The sequence below is a fragment of the Macrobrachium rosenbergii genome, chromosome 8 (genome assembly GCF_040412425.1).
Source record: "Macrobrachium rosenbergii isolate ZJJX-2024 chromosome 8, ASM4041242v1, whole genome shotgun sequence".
Lineage (NCBI taxonomy): Eukaryota > Metazoa > Arthropoda > Malacostraca > Decapoda > Palaemonidae > Macrobrachium > Macrobrachium rosenbergii.
The window spans coordinates 73114644-73138754 of NC_089748.1; the positions used below are offsets into that span (position 1 = coordinate 73114644).

The following is a 24111-nucleotide window of genomic DNA, read 5'->3' on the forward strand; positions in this document are numbered from 1 at the left end:
GAGATATATCTAAATATGCATCACATTTTTCCCTATGGTAGCATAGGAAAAAATAATCATAATATGGTAGCTGATTACAAAAGTCTGCCAAGTTGAGGTTTGTCAAGTTGAGGTGCTACTGTAGTAGGCATTGAGCTGAATACTGCTCTCCGGTGTGGATATCTGCTTCTACTGGAGATGTATCTCCTTTAGATATGATGGTTTGTGGTTGTAGGTTTCCATTTCCTAACACTAGCAATTATGACTTGAACCATCGATGGATGATCTCTTGTTTGTAAATTTTTTGTAAGTTGTATTATAACAGATCTTTCACATAAACAATTGATCCCTGATCCTCTTTTCCTGTTGAGAGCAACCAGATTTGCTGAACAGCAGTATCAGTGTGCAGATAGTGTGCCTTGCTGTCCAACTTATCAGTTCCAGAGGTCCTTTATTCCTCACACCATTGGACTGTGGAACAGTCTCCCTGAGGATGTCTTGAAATTGGAACTCTAAAAGTTCAAGTGAAGATGCAATGCATTAGTACTTTAAAACCATTTGCTTTGTGTTTTAATAATTTACTTATGTTTTTATTTATATGTTTATTTATTTCTTAATTTATTTTATCTTTTCTACTAACTGATCTATTCTTTTTGTATTCCCATTACCTTTTGTTACTTCTTTCTAATGAACACCATCTTTTGTGGAAGCTTAAATTTCAAGTCAGTGGCCCCTGTGGGCTTGTTCTATATGAATAGGGTTCATGTTCAGAAGAACAATAACAGTGAATCTGATCCTTATAAGAATGTGAAATTAAGTCTGTTGTGTCAGATGCCTTAAGACCAAATTTTTAGGGTTTTTCACTGAAGCTTTCATATTTTTGGTGTGTCAGTATCAGTGACCTATAAAAAAACCAAGGCAAAAGCTATTACTTTGTTTTATGAAGTTTTTGATATAAGATTATAATTTTTGGTATCAAATATGCCATTATTCTGCTGTATAGCATTCATAATGAAAGTTTTTATATAAGTAACTTACCCAGTAACTACATAGCTATTAGTTTCTTTTAACTGCGGGAGTTCTGAATTTGAAATTTGTGGTAACGCGCTATTGTTCTAGTGTAGGTAACTAGACCCCACCCACTGCTGGGGAAGAACAAGTACAATAGTGCCGAAGAGCCCAATTTGTTTTTGCCGGTCAACAACTGTACACGGTTGGTTGAGCAGCTCTGATTTGAATATCGCCGGATGGTAGTATCTTTTGCCTTTGGTGAAGTATTCATTCATGTTGGCAGCATGCTATTTATTAGCTTAGTTAGTTTATTATTCAGACTTGTGACTTATTGTGACTTAGTATGTCATATTCTAGTGTGTCTGGTATTAGGTATTGCAGCAAAGGCTGTAGTACTAGACGTACTTCTGCTAAGTATGACTCGCACTCCTTGTGTTGCCATTGTAGAGGACAAATTTGCTCGTTTGAACTTAAAAGTGACGAATGCAAAGACTGGGATCAGGTTAAATGGAAAGTTTTGGAAACATCTAGATTGACTCCAAAGAGACAGACAGAGAAAGGTGGCTGCTAGAGCTAAGGCTGAAGGTTTAGCTAGTCAGGTTTCTACTCTGAAATCTTATACTTGCTTCTCAACCTGTGCTTTCTACACCTCTATCTGTGCTCTCCCCGATCACCAGCCCTCTGACTTTTCCTCAAGACTCAGTCACCTGGCTCCCGTTTTTCCGAACCCAATACCATCGCCAGCCTAGAAGCTAGAATTGACCAAAAGTTTGGTCTTGTGTGCTAACACTGGGCCCTTAATGGATCAGGTAAGTGTAATTAGTGTTGGTGCAAGTGCAGCGCAAGTGGAGGAGGTGACTACTCATCCCACCGATGCTCCTAGGCAAAGGTCAATGTTAGACTCCCCCAAACTTGAGAGGAAGCAAACCGAAAGTCCAAGGGAGGTCGGTGAGGTTTGCCCATGGGTAGTTGCCCACCCAGGACTTGGTGGATCACCATTGGAAAGGTGTTGATATGGATGTGTATGCTCTGTCATCCAGTGATTCAGACAGCAGTGCGGACGAGGCCGTGAACGTTTTTCAAAAGTGTCAAGGCCATTGAAAAGGCATGATCCTTCTGCTGAGTGCGCTTCCCGCTCCCACGTAAGAATCCCAGTGAACAAGAGCACAGTCCTCTTGCCTCCTGCAGCTTTTGGGTTAGTCCTGAGCAGGTTGTGCATAACACTTTGGTGATGGAGAGCCAGTCTTTGATGCGGCATTCCTCATCCAGGTTATCAGAGCCCCCATCGGCTGAAAGTGTCCGAACGTGCAGTGTCAAGGTGTTCTGTGTCCAAATGCCCAGTGTCCAAACGCCTAACTTCCAGTACGTATTGGCTTGCGCATGACACTTCGATGACAGTGAGCTGGCCTTTGGCACAGCATTCCTCATCCAAGCTGTCTGAGTGTCCAGAAGCCAAGCGCATGGTTTCCGAACTTGCAGTGTCTGACCGTTCTATGTTGAAGCGCCCAACATCCGAACTGCCTCCCCGTTGCAACAGCAGCCTTTTCGAGGCAGAAGAACCAAATTTCAGCCTGCCCGCGTTCGAATCTGCAATCAGTCCAGCCAACCAAGAAGTCGTCCTCCAAACCAGCCTATCGCAAGTGAGGAGTCAGGCCTCTCCAGGTTTGGGACAAATGGGAAGCCAGGAATGCAGAACCCTGAGTATTAATAGTCCTACAAGAGGGTTATGCCATCCCGTTCAGGGAAAAACCTCCTTTGAGATCCTTGCCCATTAGCTAAACAGCCTACTCGGAAGGCTCAGAGAGGTTTTTGGCCTTGAAGGAAGAAGTATTGTCGCTACTCAGGAAAAAAAGTACAGTAAACCCCCTGTATTCGCGTTCTCATGGTTCGCGGACTCACACATTCGCTGGTTTCTCTGTGGAACATATCTAGCCATCATTCATGAAAATTACGCCCATTCATGCGGTATTTTTCACTGAAAAATATTCACTAATTACTGTATTTTCATATAATTTTCATGAATAAATGCACTTTTTATGATAAAACTATTAAAATACTCAGGTATAAGCATTTTTACAGGGTTTTTCTTGGTTTAAGCTATCAAAATGGGCAGTTCTAAGTGTTTTTAGAGGGGTTTTAAGCATTCGCGGATTTGACCTATTCGCGGGGGGGTGTGGGACGCATCCCCCGCGAATACGGGGGGTTCACTGTGAGCACATAGTGGTTTTACAACCGTCTGTTCGTCGTCCCCAAGGTGTTGGAAGGTTGGAGACCAGTACAGACGTCAGTGCGTTGAACTTTTTGTGCAGACCACCAAGTTCAAAATGGAAACTAACCGTTCAGTCCTGTCAGCCATTCATCAGGGAGACTGAATGGTAACGATCGACATGGAGGATGCGTACTTCCATGTCCCAGTACATCCGGACTACAGGAAGTATCTGCAGTTCATATTCCAGGGCAGGTTCCTTCAGTTCAGGGCTCTCTGTTTCAGTATCTCTACAGCTTTGCAAGTATTCACCTGTGTTCTCGCCCCTGTAGCAAGATTGCTCCATCTCATGGGGATCAGTGTCTGTTTATATCTGGATGACTGGCTACTATGCTCCCCATCAAAGAAAAGATGCATGTAGGCCTTCAAAAGACTCACTATTAGCCCAAGAGTTGGGTCTTTTAATCTATGTTCAGAAATCCCAATTTACTCCGACAGTCGATTCTCTATTGGGGAATGAGGATTGGTGCTCCGATTTTTCGGGCTTTTCTGTCCCACGAAAGGATTCAAGACTGCCTGAAGAAAGTAAGAAAGTTCATATCTCGCCCATCATGCACAGCCAATTAGTGGATGAGTCTGTTGGGCACTCTTTCGTTCATCGAGAAGTTTGTGCCTTCAGGAAGGTTACACACACGAGTCCTACAATTCGTCCTAAAGGTCAGTTGGCAGGGGAAAACTCTTCCAGACTCCTTCATGTTCTGCATCACTCCTGAGATCAAGGCGGATCTTCGTTGGTGACTTGCAGAGGAGAGGTTCTCAGTAGCAAAGTCATTGCGCTGAACCCCGACCTAACGTTGCACTCAGACACGTTGGATCTGGTTTGGCGGCGCTTTTGAACGAAATGGAAATATCTGGGAAGTGGTCGTCAGAAGAGAAGAAATTACTTATAAATGTAAGGGAACTGAAGGCGATTCATTTGGCCCTTCAGCATTTTGCGACAGAGACTTGCAGCAAGACAATCACAGTCCACATGGACAACAAGACCTCATTGGCCTACATCAGAAATCAGGGAGGGACTCGTTCCTTCTCCCTTTATGAAGCGGCCAAGGATCTTCTTCTCTGGGCCAAGATCAACCGTACCAGGATAACTAGTAGCTACATCCAGGGAAAGTTAAACACTCTGGCGGATGAGTTAAGTCGCTGCAAACAGGTCCTTCCGACGGAATGGACACTGAATCCACAGGTGTGCACTGACCTGTGGAAACAGTGGGGAAAACCGTCGGTAGACCTGTTTGCGATGTGGAGGAACCATCACCTCCCCATCTTTGGCATGGCCGACGAATGCCATGCTTCGGTACTAGTCAGACTTAGATGTCTACGCCTTCCCACCGTTCAGCATTGTGAGAGAAGTCGTTTCCTAAACAAGTTCATGACCCACACCGTGTCCATGACGTTTGTAGCTCCATTTTGGCCACAGAAGGAGTGGTTCCTGGACCTTCTCAGTCTCGTAATAGACTTCCCCAGACTCTATCGCAGAAAATAAGCCTTCTAAAGCAGTCTCACTTCCATCACTTCCAAGTAGGCTTATCCACTCTAGCTTGGACAGGCTTCAGACTGTCAGGGAACTTGTCAGAGTGAAGGGCTTTTCAAGAAAAGCTGCAGAAGCAATTGCCAATGCAAACAGTTTTCCGCTAATGTCTGCCAGGCGAAGTGGACAATCTGTTGTGACTGGTGCTGAAGACACGGCGCATCGTCTTGTAAAATCTCCGTAGCATAGATGGCTGATTTTTTAATATTTCTGAGGTCTTCTCGAGGCTTGGCCACCTCTACAATCAGAGGTTATAGATCTATGCTAAACTCTGTGTTTTGGCATATAAGTCTTGATTTGTCTGCTAATCAAGAAATAAGCGATCTAATTAAGTCCCTAGATACTTCTGAGCAAGAGAAGTCTATGTCAGTCGCCTGGAATCTAGATGTCATGCTCAAATGGCTCTCTGCCCCTTCATGCTTTATTGCTGAGAAATTTAACCAGAAAGACTCTCTTTTTAGTTGCTTTAGCTACGGCAAAGAGGATCAGAAAATTACACACCTTTAGTAAGCAAGTGGGTTTTTCACAAGATGTGGTCTGCTCATTCACACTTGGATTCCTGGCAAAGAACGAAACCCCTTCCAACCCTTGGCCTCATTCAAGAGCTTGTTAGAAATCCTTGGGCCAGCAGACCAGGAGAGAACTCTTTGCCCAGTTAGAGCTCTTAAGCACAACTTGGATAGGACCAAGGGGATTAGAGGTCCCTCTCAGAATCTACGGTGTTCGGTAAAAATGCCTCATGACCATTATCTAAGAATACCTAGGCCTTCTTTTTAAAGAGTGTTATTTCCGAGTCACACTTGAAGATTCAAGAAGACGACCTCTCTGTTTTTAAAGTAAAAGCTCAAGAGATTAGAGCAGTTGCCACTTTGGTGGCTTTCAAGAAGAACCTGTCACTCTCCACAATTCTCCAGTCAACTTACTGGAAGTCAGAATCAGTGTTTGCCTCCCATTATTTGCACGATGTGGAGACAGTCTATAATAATTGCAGTATGTTAGGCCCATTGGCTGTGGCTGGCATGGTATTGGGGGAAGAAGGATAGGGGACTCCATCTAATCCTCTATCTTTCTCGCCTTGTTAAAGAATGCCGAGTTTTGGGATGCCTGGTGGTGCTGTGTACCAGGAGTACCCACTAGTCCTTGGTTTTTAATGGTTGTGTGATGGTTTTAATATTGTGTGGCAATGAAATCCTGGTTGTATTTATTTTACTGCGCCCAGGACAAGGGCATTTATTTTGTAAGACCTTGTCCATCTTTGGGGTACTCCTCGACGGCAAAATTCTCCCACGGAAGAAAGAGACAACTCTTGGCTTTACTGCCGCATCACTGCAGGTTTAAGATAAGCGCCAACCAGAGGCAGTATCTTCCTGCTGCAGCTCTCTTACCAGGTGAAGTTACAACAAGCACTACAACAATGCTAGCTACCTTTCTATTTCAAATTCATCTCTTTTATCGAGTGTTTTTGGATGGAAAATGCCCATGCTTCCCACCTCCTGTCAATGTGGGATTCAGCTTTGTAGTTGCTTGGTAAGTTACTTATATAAAAATGAAGTTTCTGTAATAAGGTTTTATATATGAAAAACTTATAGGTCACAGATATTGTATGAATTACAATACACAGTAGATGTTTGATTAATAAGTGTGGCTAAAGGCATTGGAAGAACCTTGACAGGATATTTAGCTGTTGTCTGTCGCGCATCCTAATTATGAAAACTGCATATGTGTGAAACACGTCAGATATTCTAGAGATGTGAGAACATCCCTGCCTAGCGACAAGACTTTGTGAGTGCATTCACCAGAAATGTCCACGTTCTGGAAAATGCGTTCATACGTTTTTTTTTTGGGGGGCAGAGTCCCAGGGTGTGAAGAAATTAGTTGTCACACAAATGGTGAACATTGTTGTTTGGAGGTAGGAAACATTTTAGATTTCCTGAACTGTAGATTGTTCTTTTCATTTAACATATATCTCATTTGAATTTAACCATCTTTACATTGTGTATACTTTATAAGTAACATGGGAGGAATTCCCATACCCTTATTTTTATGCATTTGTTTAATAAGGGTTTTATTTGACTTCTTCAGATGTTTCGTTGAGTAAGAGGTTACAATCCACTCGTTGGGAATGTACTGGACTTTAACTTATTTTGACCTATTATGGGAAAACTAGTAAAGAAAATAATTAGTTGAATATGATGGACTGTAATATGTTTGATCATTTGGTGAACATTAGTATTCCATTTTATTTCATCTCTTGTTTCTTGCAATCCAGTTATGTTAGATTTTTGTCAAATAAATTATTTTGGGTAACGCTTGTTTCGCTGTTGAGAGAGAGAGAGAGAGAGAGAGAGAGAGAGAGAGAGAGAGAGAGAGAGAGAGAGAGACTCTGTGTAACATATATACCAAGTAACTACATGATCAAAGCCCTCCCACCTCACTTCTCATGGACATAGGGCACAAACGAATTGGGCTCTTCAGCACTGTTGTACCTATTATTCCCCGGTAGTGGGCGGGGTCTAGTTACGTACACTAAAACAATAGCACGTTACTGCGAATTTCAAATTTAGAACTGCCGCAGTTAAATGAAACTTAATAGCTATGTAGTTACTTGGTAAGTATATATAAAACTTTATTTTATCATAAAAACAGTTGAAGTAATTAGAACATTATCTAGTATGGTGATGTATGTTTGTTTATCAGATTAGTTAATCCTCTACTCAAGAAGTTTTTAATTTTTTAGGTTTCCAGATTGCAAACACCAATTTTCTTGTTGATGCACTGGAAGTGTATGAAAATTCTGATATGATGAGTTCCATTTGTTGAGTGTTTATGATGAATGTATTGAGTTTCGGTGATTAGAAGCTTGAATTTATCAAGGTGTGTTTTTTGTAAGATTGTTAAAATTATATTTTGTTTCACATGAGTTTTTCTTTTCTAGGAAGCATGAGTGGTTCCAAAGAGACTTGCCTGCATATCTTTTCCCTCCACCTTATGATCTTGATAGTTCAGTTATTGACCAAGATGCTATCAGTGAAGTTTGTGAGGTAAGTTAGATCTTTTAAAAATGCTAAATTTATGTGATTTTTACTACTATTACTACTACATGGTGATGTTACAGTCCATTTTCCTAGTATGCAAAGTTCATAATATGGGAGGTATTATCAGAATTGTGAATTGGTTAATAATATTCAAAATGTATCCAAAGTGTAGTATATGAACTTGTCTTTGAAAAATTATAAGAAGCATAATTTGCAAACTTTCTCATGGTAGGAACAAGTTTTATCCTAGGCTTTTGGAGAGAAATTATTTATTACTACAGTAATTGTGATAAAATTTGGTAATGTATACACTCTTATAATGTTTGATATTTAAAGACCAATTTTATGGCCTAAAATTTTTGGGTTGAATGTTACATGAGGCATAGTTTTGGAAAAGTGCAAGATTTTGGGACTAGGCTAAGCCTAGGCTTTGGATTTCCTGACAACAGAAGTCAACAAAGTAGCATGTCCTTCCACAGAAGTTGACGAACAATTTTTTTTTTGTAGAATAAAGACAATAAATACAAATGTTTTACTATCTGAGAATCTTTTATTACTGCCATGTTGTTTCTATATTTATGGCTGTTTTAGTCTGTAATAAGTGTAGCCTACATTTTTCAAATATAAACAAGTATTAGCTGCCATTTGTATTTCATCTGGTAAAAGGATGTGGTAAACTCAGAAACTTAGTCATGCAATACATGTAATGAAAAAAACAAACAATGGTGAATTGAATATCATAAAATAGAAAGTGATTAAAGAATAGAAATGTATGATGATTATACTGTTCACTAGTTACTGTACATTGGTTGCTTGGCAAGCTTTTGGTAGTTATGACAAAACGATTGTAAACAAAGAAGGTCGGAAGTTTTTTTCCTTTTGTTAATATAGTTAATTTTAATGTTTTGAAATGAGTATATATATACTGATTTTTTTTATACATTTTATAGGCATATTCTAAGCTTTTAGTTTCTTAGTTTAACTCAAATTTTAGATGTCAGATTCTTAGACTAGGCTACTGTACTGACTGCTAACAAAGCCTAGACTGCCATCATGTTTTGATTCCAAATATCAAGAAGCATAGCCTTGGCTTATTGCCAGAATCAAAGCTCGATCATTACATGGAGTATATGTTAAAATCCTAATATGTAGTAAAAAAATTTGGTGTCGAACTTTACATGGAGTTGAAAATTGCATGAGTATATACGGTATATCATCTGACTAGATTTTTTTCAGCTTTTAATTTTATGAACTTTTTCAAACTTATTATTATGCAGTGCAATACATGAAAAATTTCTCGTTAGAGCATCAAAATACATTGAATTGCTTACTGTGATGCACAGTACTACATGTACTGCCTTAAATGAACTGAAACGGTTGTGTGAATGTCTGTCAGTCGTAGGGTGGAACCAAAACCAGTCTGTCACAACCCATAGGCCAAACTTATATATTGTAGCTCTCCTTATAGGGCATGCTATGAATTTCCTTGACCTTTGTTGTTGGGGACTTTTGGAAGGGGTGGGGGAGAATGGGAAGCAGCTTATAATACTAGCAAGTATGGTATATTATTGTAAGTAAAATTTAGAGATTTTCATAATATCTTGCATTGTGAGTCACGAGAAATGTATCCCCATTATCAAACCTATTAATTTCATTTTTAAAGATTATTTCTGTTTTAGAAGACTGCTTTAATTTTGCAGTGGAACCAGTCTGCCAAATTTTCGTCACTTTGTAGCAGACTTTACTGCAATTTTAACTGATCAATCTCAGCAGTTGGTATGGAAAACCTGTTGTTACTGTGGACTTTCACTGTGGTTGTTTTCATTAATGGGGAATTTTACTATATTTATCATAAACGACATAGGCGAATTACTGCTGAGTGTGCACAAGACTCTCTTTATTATAAGTACCATGTTCTGCATATACAGTAGGTGTAAGTTTTTAGTTACATATTAAAGGTAAATTATATTTTTCTTGTGCTGAATAATCTGTCCTGCTCTTTGTGTAATTAAGGACTGGGTTTATTTTACACATATTTGTATACATTTATTTGTTTTTGACCATGTACTGTACATTTATTTTCTTATAAATATTATTCCAGATCTGTAAAATCTTAGTATTTGAGGTATTCTGTCAACCATATTTTTGCTTATTAGGGCAATGGACTGTATTTCTTGTAACCTTTAATTATTATCATATATTTTAAAAGGAAGAACAAAATCCAAAAATGTATTTTGAAATTAGAATTTGATTTTTTGGTAGTTTTGCATAAAAAATATTAAAATCCTCAGATTGGAATTTAAGGAAGGAGAAAGTAAATTGGGTGAAGGCTAAATTCTTGTGCCTTGAGACATGTTAACATTATGGTATAATTTTAATTTATATTTTCATTTTACACAGAAATTCCAAGTGGAAACTTCAGAAGTACAGGATGCCCTTTTGTCAGAAGACCCACACAATCAGCTGAAGATTGCCTACAATCTTATTGTTGATAACAAGAGATTTGCAGATGCTAATGCATTGTATAGGTAAGTTATCTGACGTAAGTCTTTATTTCCTGAAGCAATTGGGATGCCTTGTTGAGTGTTCATGGTCATTGATAGTTATCCTAGAGTTAGGAGGCAGTTAGGCACTTCAAGAATGAATGTGGTACATTACTCCAAACTGTGGCATGTTTGTTCATACACAGAACAAACCTTTAGTCTTAACATAAGGGAAAGGTTCTCTAGCACCAGCTGAAGTCCAGTTAAAAAAAGTTGCAAGGAAGTTTGTGGCATCAGGAGATGGGCAAGATGGAGGTATGTAGTTAGGAGGAGCTGACCTCCTACAACCCATCACTGGAAGATAGTGTCAGTTTTTCTCTGACCGCCTTTGTAGGTGGAAGCTTTTTTGCTTTCTCTCCTAAAAGCCAGTTATTTTGCCACTTCTTGCCTGCATTCGCCATTGGATTCTGCTAATCCTTTTGAGTTTTTGTGTTTCATCGTGACTTTGTTTTTGTGTGTTCATACTGTGAGTATCCAATCTCACAACCTGCCTAGACCTGTTAAACTCCAGAGAAAATGCCTTGGTGTTGATAACAATCCTTGTTCCTGATTCTTGCCTTCCTTTGCGAAAGGCCCACATTCTACTTGTCCTAGATGTAGAGTTAACTTCTCCAGCGTAAGTAACCCTTGCCCTGAATATGTTGATTGGCCCCCTGAGCATTGGAAGAGTTTTGGTAAGAGGAGGAATCATAGAAGGAAGTCCGCGCAGCCATCTTGGGATAATTTTCAATCCTTGATGGTGGCCTCCATGTCTTTCCCTTTTAGATCTTCCTCTGCCTTTCCAAGATCTTCTAATGCTGCTGCTTCTTCCATGGAAGATTTTACTCCCTCTCATTCTCCTAATGCTTTGGCACTGGAAGATTCATATGGGGGTGCAGGAGATCTTGTAATTGATGTGGATGCCCCTGCTCCTGTTGAGGGGGGAGGAGACAACCCCCCCCCCCAAGAGGTTAGAGGCTGCCCCTCCTTGTTCTGTGTTTTCAGGTGGTGATGCCCAGAAGTTGTTGGACTGTTGGAGCTCCATAGGCCTACCAGGCGTACCAACCCTTTCCAGCCTAGTGTCCCATTGTTTATCCTCTCGCACTCCAGTTTCATCCACCATGACAGTTTCCCAGTGTACTGTCTCAGTGATGTCGTTTCATTTCACTTCTGCCAGCGCTTTCCCCATGTTAGCCTCCTCCCAGTTGTCTTCGTCTTTTGCTCCATCGATTCCTGAGAAACTTTGAAGGAAGAGAGACTTTGTAGCCCCTCTATGCAAGAAGATTTTTGGTTCTTCCTCAGGTTCTTGTACTACTACTCATGTGACTTGTCATTTGATTTTCCCTTGATGCTCCACAGTCCCACTTTGCTGCTAAGGCACACATACTCGTTCCTTTGACTGCTTCCACTGCACCTCGACCAGCTGATGATGTTACAGCTGTCAACTCTATAGTTTGAGCTCTCAATCAGAGGGTCTCTCCTCCCCATCCTGCTCCAGCTTCAAGTACCACAACAGTCTCTAGGAAGGACGACAAGGCCCCCATCAAAGAGATCTAAACTGCCATCTCATTCTCATTCAGATTCTCCACGCCACTGTTCCCGATCAAGTTCTCCTAAGAAGTTTTGTGTTCAGTGCTCTCACTCACATGGACGTGATCATGATTCATGCTCTCGTTCACATGAATGTGATTATGCGACATGCAATAAGAGTCACTCAAGTACTTGATGCGCTCCTGCTCGCACGGACATGACCATGCTACACGTTTATCCAAGTCGTGCACTTCATAATGAGAAATCACATCCTACATCCCCTTACACGCAGCATTCCTGTTCACACGCCCATGCCAGAGATACACACTCTCGTCGCACGTACATGACAGAGATACATGCTCTCATTGGTAATACATGACCAGTCTTCATGTTGGAGGAGTTCTTCACGGCATTGTAACCCGTCACGATGTCGACCATTCCAATGTAATTCTCATTCCCGCTCACAAGGGCGTGACAAAAATCAAGACAATGTTCCGTTGACTTATAGAGATTTACAGGCTCCCAAGAAAGTCTTAAGCCCTGAAAGAGCTTATGCTCCGGTTATTAATCAGGGTATTTTAGAACCTAGAGGCCAGGAAGTAGAGTATGCAGCCCATCAAGGGTTTTCTCTTCCTGTGCTACCATCAAGAGTTCTTCTTTTCCCATGCTGATATATTTGACTTAATTTGTGGTTGCAGTGGATAACTCGAGAGCCGGTAGCATCCACCTCTGACTTGTCTTCGGTATTGATGTCTTGCTAGGCTGTAAGAAGGAAGCGAAGACTCCCCTAGCATTGCCTTGCTCCAAGCTTGGAAGGGAAATTCTCATGCAAGTCAATTCCCTTATCTCAGGACAGAATAACTCCGTGTGATCCAGTAGATCGTTCAAATTGTTACCTCCACCTATGCCACGACATAAACAGTTTTATGCCACTATACTGGACATATTACAGCAAAGGCACGTCGACCCAGACATTGTTTGGTTAGGCACAGGGGTATCCTTGGACCAAGTTAAGGTAAAGGGCACTTCCTTTACTTATCAAGAATCAGCAGCTTTGGAAGCATCTGCTTCATCAGCCTTTCAGGCTGTTTTTTGGCTAGACCTATGGTCGTCGGCAGTGGCAAAGATGTGTCTACTGCTATGGCCAAATCTTAAGACAGTGCAGCCTTCCGTAGGTTATTACAATCTGGAGGTAAAACCATCATATACCTGTCCCATCCAAGGGCTAATATGTGGACCAACTGTTCTGCTTAAGAGATTCTGCCCTTTCCCAATTTTCGAAGTTTGTCAGTACGGATTCAGTGTTAGCTTTAAGAAATAGGGATAGTCTAACTTTTACAACTCTATTCCCAAGAGACCAGCTAGACACTGCAATAGATGGTACATCAAGCTGTCTCCAAATCTTCCATTTCTTCTCGGGCTAGCACTTCCAAACCAAGACTTCAAAGCTTCCTCTTGCTACTCACCAAAGAATACTTAAGCTGTGACAACCTTCTCCTACCACTTCTAAGAAATCTCAGGAATGTCCCTTTCAGTCCTGCTCTTCCAGGCCTGGAAGAGAAGGCAGAGGCAGGGGCCAGAGGAGGAAGATGATAGGAAGGGTGTCCCTCCCCACTTGCTGCCATCGGTGGGGGTTGCCTGGCGAGGCACTGGGCAACTTGGCAGCAGTTCGGGGTGGATACCTCGGTAGTAGCTGTCCTGTGGGTAGGGTATCTTCTACCCTTCGAGTTTCCTCCCCCACTGTCTGGGTGTCCACTTCATCAATCAACTTGTTCTCCAGGATCACCGAAATATCTGGCTCTTCAAGGTGAGGTGAAGAAAATTATGGAAAAAGGAACTGTGGAGATAGTGAAGGTCAACTCTCCAGGTTTTTACAGCTGCATCTTTCTGGTTCCCAAGGCCACAGGGGACTGGAGACCAGTTATAGACCTGTCGACCCTCAACCTCTACAGCAGAAAGAGATAATTCAGGATGGAGACTCCCCAAACAGCTCTCCAAGCCATCAGAGAGAATGACTTCATGCTAACGATGGACGTGAAGGATGCCTATTTCCAAATTCCAGTATGTTAATATTCCCGGAAGTGTCTTTGCTTCAGTCTGGGTGTAGTAGTTTATCAATTCAAGGTCCTGTGCTTTGGTCTGTCAACAGCCCCACAAGTCTTCACCAGAGTCTTCACCTTAGTCTCGACACGGGCACACACCCAAGGAATTCAGATCCTAAGATACCTCAACGACTGGATGGTCCTAACAGATTCTCGGGTAAAGTTGATTCAACACAGAGAAACTTCTCCAATTTTGTCACGGCTTAGGCATCGTGGTAAATCTGGAAAAGTCAAACCTCTCTCCAAGTCAGAGGCTACTTTACCTAGGGATGGTAATAAACATGATAGTTACGAGAGTTTTCCTTAAGCAGCGTCTAGAGAAGTTCAGGAATTATTCCCATCTCTTCTTCTCCAAGAAGAAGCAACCCGCTTGTCAGTGGCAGGTCATTCTACGCAGGCTTCCTGTTGTCTTTAGAGAAGCTAGTCCCTCACAGTCGAATTCATGTTTGGTCCCTCCAGTGGAGACTGAAAGAGTTTGGTCCCCAGCAAAGGATCCTCCCTTGTTCAAAGTTCCATTATCTGAAGAAGTGAGAAAAGACTCCTAGTGGCTGAACAACAGGAACCTGACAATAGGAGTGCCCCTGCACTCTCCTCCTGCGGAGATTCTACTATTCACGGATGCCTCTCACGAAGGATGGGGAGCACACTTGGAGGATCTACTAACATTAAGAGAGTGGGACCACCAAAGACAAATCGCTCCATATCGACGTTGTGGAGTTGAAAGCAACCTTCCTAGCACTTGAGGAATTTCAAGACAAGGTGACAGGACATGCCATGGTTCTAATGTCCGACAACACTACAGTGGTAGCTTATGTCAACAAACGGGGGCTAGTGTCGTGTCATCTTTATGACCTGACAGTACAGCTGCACCAGTGGGCAGTCTCTCAACTGGTAGTTGTTTCAGCTAGTCACATCCCAGGCAAGAAGAACAAAGTGGTCACTACATCAAGAGGTGGAGTAAAGGTTTTTTCTTCTATGGGGAAGGTCGTCAATAGACTTGTTTGTGATGAGACACAACATAAAGCTAGAGTTTTTTTGTTCGGTCATTCCAGATCCCTGGGCAGTGGCGGAGGACTCCCTTCTGGGACAATCTGGACTTTTACACCTTCCCTTCCTTTTCCCTCAGCTGTCAGGTCATCAAAAGAGTAGATTTCCCAGAGCAACAGAATGACCCTTGTAGCTCCCATGTGGCTGCGTCTTCCAGCCTTACTGACAGAAGCACCAAGAGAGATTCCTCCTTGGCACAACCTTCTGTGTCAACCACACATCGAGATTTCACCAGTTGGCAGGGCCCCTCTCTTTTCATGGCTGGAGACTATCCAGTATCTCTTGCGAGTGAGAGGCTTTTCTTGCAGAGCAGCAAAAGAGATGTCAGGCTACCTCAGGAAGTCTTCTACAGCCATGTACCAGGGAAAGTGGACCATCTACTGTGATTGGTGCTGTCAACATGGGGGTCTCTCCAGTCATAACTACTACTCAACAAGCAGTAGACTTCTTCATTTTCCTTCACAAGGAGAAACTTCTTTCAATATCTGCAATCAAGGGTTACAGGGCTGCTGTAGGCTTAGTTCTACATCTCAAAGATGTGAATTTATCCTCTTCACGGGAGATTTCTGTGCTTCTCAAGAATTTCGAGCAGTCCTGTTCTGAGAGACCTTAAACCTCCAAATTGGGACCTAATGTTGGTGTTAAGCAGTCAGACACATAGTCCATATGAACCCTTAATAGCTTCTTGAGACAGGAATTTAACTCTCAAAGCTGTTTACCTTTTGGCTTTGGCATCTTCCAAAAGAGTGAGCGAACTACATGGACTATCCTTTAATGTTAAACACAGGAGGGGTTGGGGGTCATTAGCCTTCAATTTGTCCCAGAATTTGTGTCTAAAACCCAGAATCCCTCAGTTCATGATGGATTCAAGATGTTCTCAATCCCCTCTCTAACGGATTTTTTTGGTAATGACCCAGACGAGTTACTTTTAATGTCCCGTTAAGGCACTGCGTAACTACCTGAAAAGGACTCAACACCTCAGACTGGGTTGTCAAAGACTTTTTGTTAGTACAGGCCGGATCAAGAAAGAAGTGTCCAAGAATACTGTCTCCTTTTGGTTTCAAGAAGTAAAAAGACAAGCTTACTCTTCTTCAAATCCAGAAGCCAATCTGGTGCGTGCAAGAGCACATGATGTCAGGGGACTAGGACTTCCCATCGTATTTAAAAAAAACCTGTCAATTCAAAGGATATTGAAGGCTGGTAGTTGGCTTCACCAAACCACCTTCACATCATTCTCTCTGCGGGATGTTGCCCACAGGTCCTTGGACACTTTACTTGGGTCTGGTGGTGGCTGCTCAATAAGTTGTATAGCTCATCCAATGCCCCTAGTGGGACAGTTTGTATCTAACCTAAGATGATTGGTTTTGAAAGTGAGAATGTTTGGTTTGACTGGTCTACTCCCTCTTCCTTCTCTACTGGCAGGCAGTGGAGGGAATTTAGCCATTATGCACTGGAACCGGTCAGATACAGATGAGTGTTGAGCCCTTTCCACTAGTTTTGACTGATTGTTCATACACAATATAAACTGCCTTGGAAGCAAGTCCCTTCCTCTCTCTTACAAGGGGAGAGAGGAAATAACGACAAGGCTGGTGGCTAACTTAGTGCTGTTGTCTCCAACAGTTTAGTTCTTTATCTCAGTTGAGGCACAGGAGTTCCATTTAGTCTCTTTACCCAGATGTCTGACTGACAAGTAACCCTTACTTGACAGCTCATAAGCTTAGACTTCTTCCTATACCCATCCTTGGCCAGAAAGTGAGACCAGGGGTACTGAACCTCCTGTTGGTTCTAAGGCTTTCTCTATCTTCCCTCCAGGAGTAAATCTCCCTTAAGGCCAAAGGTTTGTTCTGTGTATGAACAAGTGAAAAATTTAAAATCAATTTGTATTTTTCATAACTAACAAACCTGTGATCTTAACATATACTGCCCACCTCAAGCCAGCCTCTCATATTTTACCTGGGCCAGAGAAAACTGATGCTATCATCTGGAGATGGGTTGTAGGAGGTCAGCTCCTCCTACCTCCACCATCTTGCCCATCTCCTGATGTCACCAGTTTCCTTGTAACTTTTTTAACTGGACTCCAGCTGGCGTTAGAGAACTTTTCTCTTATGTTAAGACTGCAGGTTTGTTAGTCATGAAAAATACAAATTGGTTTAAAATTTGTCATTTTTGGAAACTAGACAACCTTATCTTTTGTTATGAAAAATACAGACTGATTTAAAATTTGTCAGTTTTGGAAATTAGACAACCTTATCAGTATTAAATTGAATGGTAAATAATTCAAAGGCATAATAGGATTGTAATTTTAAGTAAACAAATGATATGTTTATTGCTCCTAAGATGATTGCTGTTACCCAAAAGTAAGTCTTATTGTTGATATCATTCTTGCATTTGTTAATATCTGATTTACGTGTAGATGATGTCTTTCGTATTAATTAATATGCCTCCTCCAAAGAAGCATGCAAAGAATGTTACATCTGGGTGACTAGAAAAATATAATGGCAATACAGGATATTTGTGGCATCAATTTTATCTCATATATGGTGTTTTATGCCTTTTATTTTTCATGTATGTACCAACTACTTTGTTTACCTTGATTCAATTTTCAGTTCTCATTTAAGAACAAATCCTCTGGACAAACCCTGTGAGCATCTGGATAATGTGACAAAGTGGTCTCGTTGAATTGCAAATAAATTAAACTGCCCACAGTTATGCAATGATTGCAACTCATGTTCACTAATGCCATGAGTGGAAAAGAAAGGCTACTTACCTTTTAGAGCGAAGGCTCTTGTAGTATAGAGGTTGTGGGAAGGCAGCTGTAAGATTGTAAATAAAAAGGCAGGTAAAGAAAATGAGGATACTGTTAATAAGCAAAGGTCAGCTAAAGTTCTTGTTCTTCTTTTGGAGTTGAAGACAGCCTCTTGAGAAGCTTGGCCACATTCTTGAATCGCCAAACTTCAAGGTATCTGATGGGTGGCTGACCTGATTCTGTCATAGCATTTTTTTTTTATCAGATTCCTATATCCAAGAAAGGTACAAGTTTAGCTATAGCTCAATAAGGGCATTTTAAAAACAGTTTTCCAAAATTTTAGGCATACAGGTCCACACTGATTTTCAGGCTCCAGTGGTTCCAGAGCCTTTTTGATTATTGATTTTGCTTATTCTACACCACTCGTCTCTCCAAAGCAGTGGAGTAATAGAAACCTCACTTTAAAATTTAACAATAATATTGTGTAAATTATAGTTAAATGGAAGAATTGGATTATACCCTTTTTAATTTTAAAGGAATCTGCACCTGGGAGAGATAACTTTTTGAAATGATCAGACATCTAGCACTATAAAATAAATCATGCATTTCAAAATTGTATAATAATATATGGTTCAGAAACATGTTCCCTGAAGAATGGTGCACAGTAATATCAATGTCATAATCATTCCCTTCTCCAGACCACGAAAAGACCCAGGTAATGCACACAGTTATATACCAATTTCCGTAATAAGTCGCATATGCATATTGTTAGGGAAAATGGTAAACATTTGTATGGCGCATATGTAAAAATAAGATATTGATGCCTACTCAGTTTAGATCACAGAACAGTAAATCTAATGTAGATTTACTTTCCAATCTAGATATAGAGGACTTGAAAGCAAACAAAGACAGCAGGCATTTGCCCTGATATTCAAAAAACCTATGGTACCTTGTGGAGATAATCATCAATATTTAAAACTTAATTTGTTTAATTATACAAACATTACAAAATACTTTCTGACAGACCATATCTTTCAGGTGCAAATTGATGATATTCATTCAAAGACTTTCCCACATGAAAATGGATTTATGCAGGGAATTGCTGTTAGTAGCACCCTCTTTACACTGGCAATACATGACATGAATAGTTAACTACTATTAGGAATCTAAAATATTTACATAGTTTTCCTTTATAATAAGGTGTCAAGCATCAGACATTATGAATATATCATCAATATTGGAGTAAAAGTAGACACATGGTCCTCATTAGTAGTTTTCCATTTCTCCATGGAAAAGATTGCAGCAGTTATGTTTTATTAAAATGTCAAGTGGAAAAAAATTTAGTCAAGCATAAGTCACAGTAAAATTCTCAGATTTTATCTTTGACATATTTAATTTGCTAAAAATTATCTCTCACAAATTGGGGAGCTGACAAACCAGTCTTGACAATACTTTAAAAATCAACTGTCATGTATATTTTTTACTATCGCTGTCAGATGTACAGTTCTACATTAGATACCACCCTGAATAGTCTGGATCCGATTCTTAATGAGGGACTCTGAATGTTTGTTAGTGTGTATAAATCTTACCCAGACTATCATCCAAGTTGAAAGTGATGAACCATCAACTCTTCATTGTGACTTAAATAATATTGTGTAGTGCAGTAAAAATACTGGCAAGTTATTCACCAATGAAAAGATTTTTTAACAGGGAGATTCTGTTTGAGTAGTCACACTCGCCTTTGCCATTCAGAGCCAACAGACTCTTTGAGACAGCAAAAATATAAATATAAAATTTCGTCCAATAATAGAACTACTTACTTGGATTATGCATAAGGTTCTGTACCAACTTGAACACACTTAAAATATTTACCCAAAAACTGTACATACACCCCAGAACATCATGAACATTCATTTGAAAATGTAAGAAATAAAGGTTAACCAAGCAATATACAGAAACGCTACAGAAACCCATTAAAATTATAATCCAAGAAATGGCCTTGCACAACAAAATAGATTTTCACTTCACAAATTTGATGAGGTAATATACTGGATTCATGCCCACTGAAGCATTAAAAGAATAAAGAAATGAGGGAGCTCACAAAGCAGCCAAAGCTGCAATGACTGTGATGAGATCAGCAAGTAGACAATTCTGTTAGTGACAGAATAACCCCTAAAATGCGTTGGGTCAATTAATGGTAGAATATATAGATTAATGAACCTGATAGTAATGAATTAAAGCAGAGTAGCCCAATTTTGGAATATGAAATTCATTACAGCTAAAAAAAAAAAAAAATGAGAAAAACAAGTAATTTTGACTCTTCCAAGAATCGGTTACTCTTGTTTGACCAATGAATATTTTATGAGTAACTCACATTATCCAGTCCCTGCATATTTAGAATGTAGAGTAACACTAACAGGTAAAACATTTTTTTGTCAATGTCCAGAATATAATGGACAACACTTGTCAAGCTTTGAAAACTATTCAAGAAAAAGTTTGTCAGTCCCCATTTTTAATCAGTCCAATTTTAAAACTTAAAAAACTGTAATTTGATAAAATCAGAACTATTATTAGTAAAGATAAATCCCTCTTAAGTTAATTAGCTCATTGGTCCTGTTAAACTACTTAATAATTAGATAAAGCTGAGGTTGGGTCACTGAGGGGAGGTGTAATACGTCTTTTGTTGTGACTAGGGTACAGTAACATGATGAAAACAATACACAGATGGACCACAATAAAGGATATAATTTAAAAATAATGATACACAAAGTAAATAATGTGATCATTTTAAGATAAATGTCAGTTTTATGTAGCACAGAAGAAAAGATGGAATGCCTTCCTCCCACCCCCATCCAACCTTTGAGAAATAAAGGTGAAAAATAGATGGAAGGTCAACACCCTTCAAACCCATATAATTACAACAACTTACTACAGAAAGAGAGAATGAGGGTGAGGATTATTTATTATTTAGTTGGGCCCTCGTGTTTTGACAGTATGCATTTGGAATGAGTAATTAAAATTCATTCTCTCTCTCTCTCTCTCTCTCTCTCTCTCTCTCTCTCTCTCTCTCTCTCTCTCTCTCACACTTTTTTTTTTTTTTTTTGAGAAATAAAAGTGAAAAATAGATGGGAGGTCAACACCCTTCCAACCTATATAATTACAACAACTTACTACAGAAAGAGAGAATGATAGTCTAATGAATGATATCACCTTAGGGGGGTGAGGATTATCTAGTTGGGGCCCTTGCCAACTAGAGCCCTTGTGTTTTGGCAGTATGCATTTGGAATGAGTAATGAAAATCTCTCTCTCTCTCTCTCTCTCTCTCTCTCTCTCTCTCTCTCTCTCTCTCTCTCTCTCTCTCTCTTTGAGATCCACAGTGCCAGGTACCTAAGTCACTCCTTCAGTTAACAAGGGCTTACTGAAATTTAGGGAGTACACCTATAACATCCAGTTAAAAATGCTAATTCTACCTTTTATGAGCTGAGTGTACTACCATTGCACTATGAGGCAAGGAAAGGGGGGAGAGTATGTGTATATATGGAAAAATCCTTGTTGAATTTGCCAATGTAAGTAATTATTAATGCAAGATTTTGAATGCAATAAGGTTGTAATGTAGCTTAAATTTGTGTTGAGAAACCTTCAGGAATTCAGTATTATTTTTTATTTAATATGTAACAAATGTAAATATAGTACAGTGTACTTTACAAGAAAGAGTCAGCAAGATTATTTCATTTTAGTAAACTTTTCGACTTTAATTTTTTACATAGTGTATTAAATGTACATTTGTGTGATAGATAAAAAAGTATATTTGTAGAAAGGAAGCATGTTCATTAGTACAGTTTTAGTGAAACAGTGCCATATGTAGCTGTCTAGTAATCTAATTTGGTAGGCTGAAATTTCAAGTTTGATCGCTGAATTTTTTGTGGATTATAAAAGGTGCACTACCTTCCGTTTCCAAAAATTTGGTTGTGTATTTGTCTTGTTTATGCAAATGGAGAATTAAAGTAAATAATATTTTTGAGTTGCTATGTGAATTTTAAGGTATAGTGGTGGATTTAATCATGTATCTGTGAACATTTGCAAATAGATCATGGCATACCCAGTTCTCCTTAAAGTTAGAAGGTAAGGGGGATCAATATTTTTGTTGTAATTTTTTCTCCCTGTTTGAGTTAAATGTTGTAGGGTTTATCACATACAAACATAATGAACAAATCTTGCCATTCATATTGGTATTGGGTTGGTTACCACAGATAAACCAGAAGAAATATTGTTTGATATCGTTATATAGCTTTGTTCTCTAGTACCTATTACAGATTTGTGATACTCTACAGTATATATGTTGAGGTTGCACATATTTCTCTTTCAAAGCAAGTTTCTGTGAAATTCATAACCAAGATATGTTTTTGAGAGTAAAAAATCATTATTTTGCCACTGCAGAGCCACCAGTAACAAATTTTGCTTTTCAGTTGAACTTAATATTTTGTAGAGTATAGCCTTACATTTTGTATACAGTATATTAGACATCCTCACCATTAAAAAAATGTGAGTGACTAACAGATAACACAATTAGATGTTAAGGTAATAATAAGTTTTACAGGCTTCTTTGTAAAAGATGCTTAATTGTTGGTTTTAAGATATTTAATAGAAATTTATGAAGTGTTATATGGATTGACAGCAAGACAGGAATTAATCAACTTTGGCAAGCAACAGAGATGACTTTCTTGGGAGAAATTTATTCAACAACTCGTAAAGCTAAGCAAAACAGGTGAAGACTGTAAGATGCATACGTTTCTTTAATCAGACTAAAAGGAATCGTGGCAATTTAACTCATGCTAAATTAATGTTAAGGAATTTACCATAAAGGCATACTGTATTTATGAAATATTTAAACAATTACCAATGAGGGGTACCATGTAATCTGTAAGAAAATAATTAACTAAATACTGTATTGTAATAAAAATACTCAAGCATGCACAAAGAACAAACTTTCCATTTTTATGTAAATGTGTAAACTGTTCAAGTATAAATAATAATAAATTATGGAAGTTAGGATGCTTTGCTCAGGAGTTTATGGTATGGCAGTAATTTTCCTTTCTTTTAGGATGTTAAGAAAACTCAAGTTCATTGGTGAATGTAACATTTCTGAACACTTGAATGCTTAGCTTAAACTTTACCAGAGACAGATTTTTAAGCATTTTTGCCATTGCAGGATCTATAAATACTATTTTTCATATAAGTAACTTGCCAAGTAATTACATAGCTATAGTTTCCACTTGCTTGGCAGCTTTAATTTTAAAAATTGTGGTAGTGCTACGATAGTTTAGTGTAGGTGACAAACCTCACTCACCAACAGGAGTACTGGAAACGACTTAGTAGAAAACCTCATTCTGTTTCTGCTGGCTCTCGAGTAACATTGGGGGTTTGCTGCAACTTTTGTTTACTGATTTTCAGTTGTATGGCTGGATTTTGGTGAAGTGTTATCACTTTTTTGAGTAGCCTTCAAACTTTAATAGCTTTCAGGATCATTCCTCTAGTTCCATGGTTATTATAATGTCTGATTCAAGCTCACTGATTTTCGCTATTGAAGCGAAAGTTGCAAAATCAGATTAATCAATCTTCATATGATTCTCATACAACTTGCAGTAAATGTAGGGGGCAGAAATGTAGTAGTGAGAAAACTTGTGCTAAATGCAATGATTAGCAAGAGTAGAAGGTACTTAATCTCAACTAGACAAGTTAGAGAGGGATAGAGAAAGGAAAGTGGCCTTTAGAGCCTAGGAACGAGTTTCCCTTAGCCTAGTATTCTACCCAATAGTCCGTTTACGTTTCTAAGATCGCTAGGGTGGGGCAAGTAAGGAATTCCTGCAGTGTCAAACATCTCATTGTTATGATTAAAAATTTTGCCTTGTTGGAGCCTGCTCAAACAAAAAACAATTTTTATTCATTTAAAGGTAACAACGAAAACGTATTTGACTTCACATATTTTCCGTCTAAACCACCTTTATATTTTCATAAAAACAAAGAGATATGGCATAATTTTTAGCCACCACTGCCAAACCTCAATTTCACTGACACATGTGGACAGTATGGATAGCCCGAGGAATAGGCAAAGCAGATCAGATCTCTCCACTGTCAGTGTCTTCATTCTCAGAAACCAGAAGGGGCTGTGTAATTAATGGTAAATTATTTTTCTCTTCTAAAAGATGAAAATAGTTTATTTAATCTGCCAAGGCACTGAAAAAATTTAATCACGTAACCAATAAATAACTGCTAAAACAGAATACAGATAATAATCAAATGGCTTGAAAAGCTATTCCAACCGAACCACCCTCACAAATTTAAAGT

The 24111-nt window shown here is 39.4% G+C and overlaps 1 protein-coding gene across 3 annotated transcripts in view; it reads left to right on the top strand.

Annotated features, from left to right (window-relative positions):
* AMPKalpha (AMP-activated protein kinase alpha subunit) overlaps positions 1-24111 on the top strand; it is a 170760-nt gene that overhangs the window by 86832 nt on the left and 59817 nt on the right. For 2 of the 3 annotated variants that reach the window (XM_067108014.1, XM_067108015.1), the window contains exons 8-10: positions 7720-7825; positions 10220-10347; positions 22442-22531. In XM_067108014.1, the coding sequence (XP_066964115.1) occupies positions 7720-7825; positions 10220-10347; positions 22442-22531 (324 nt within the window). The remainder of the gene's footprint in view (positions 1-7719; positions 7826-10219; positions 10348-22441; positions 22532-24111) is intronic. The other variant, XR_010853811.1, reaches the window with a different exon arrangement.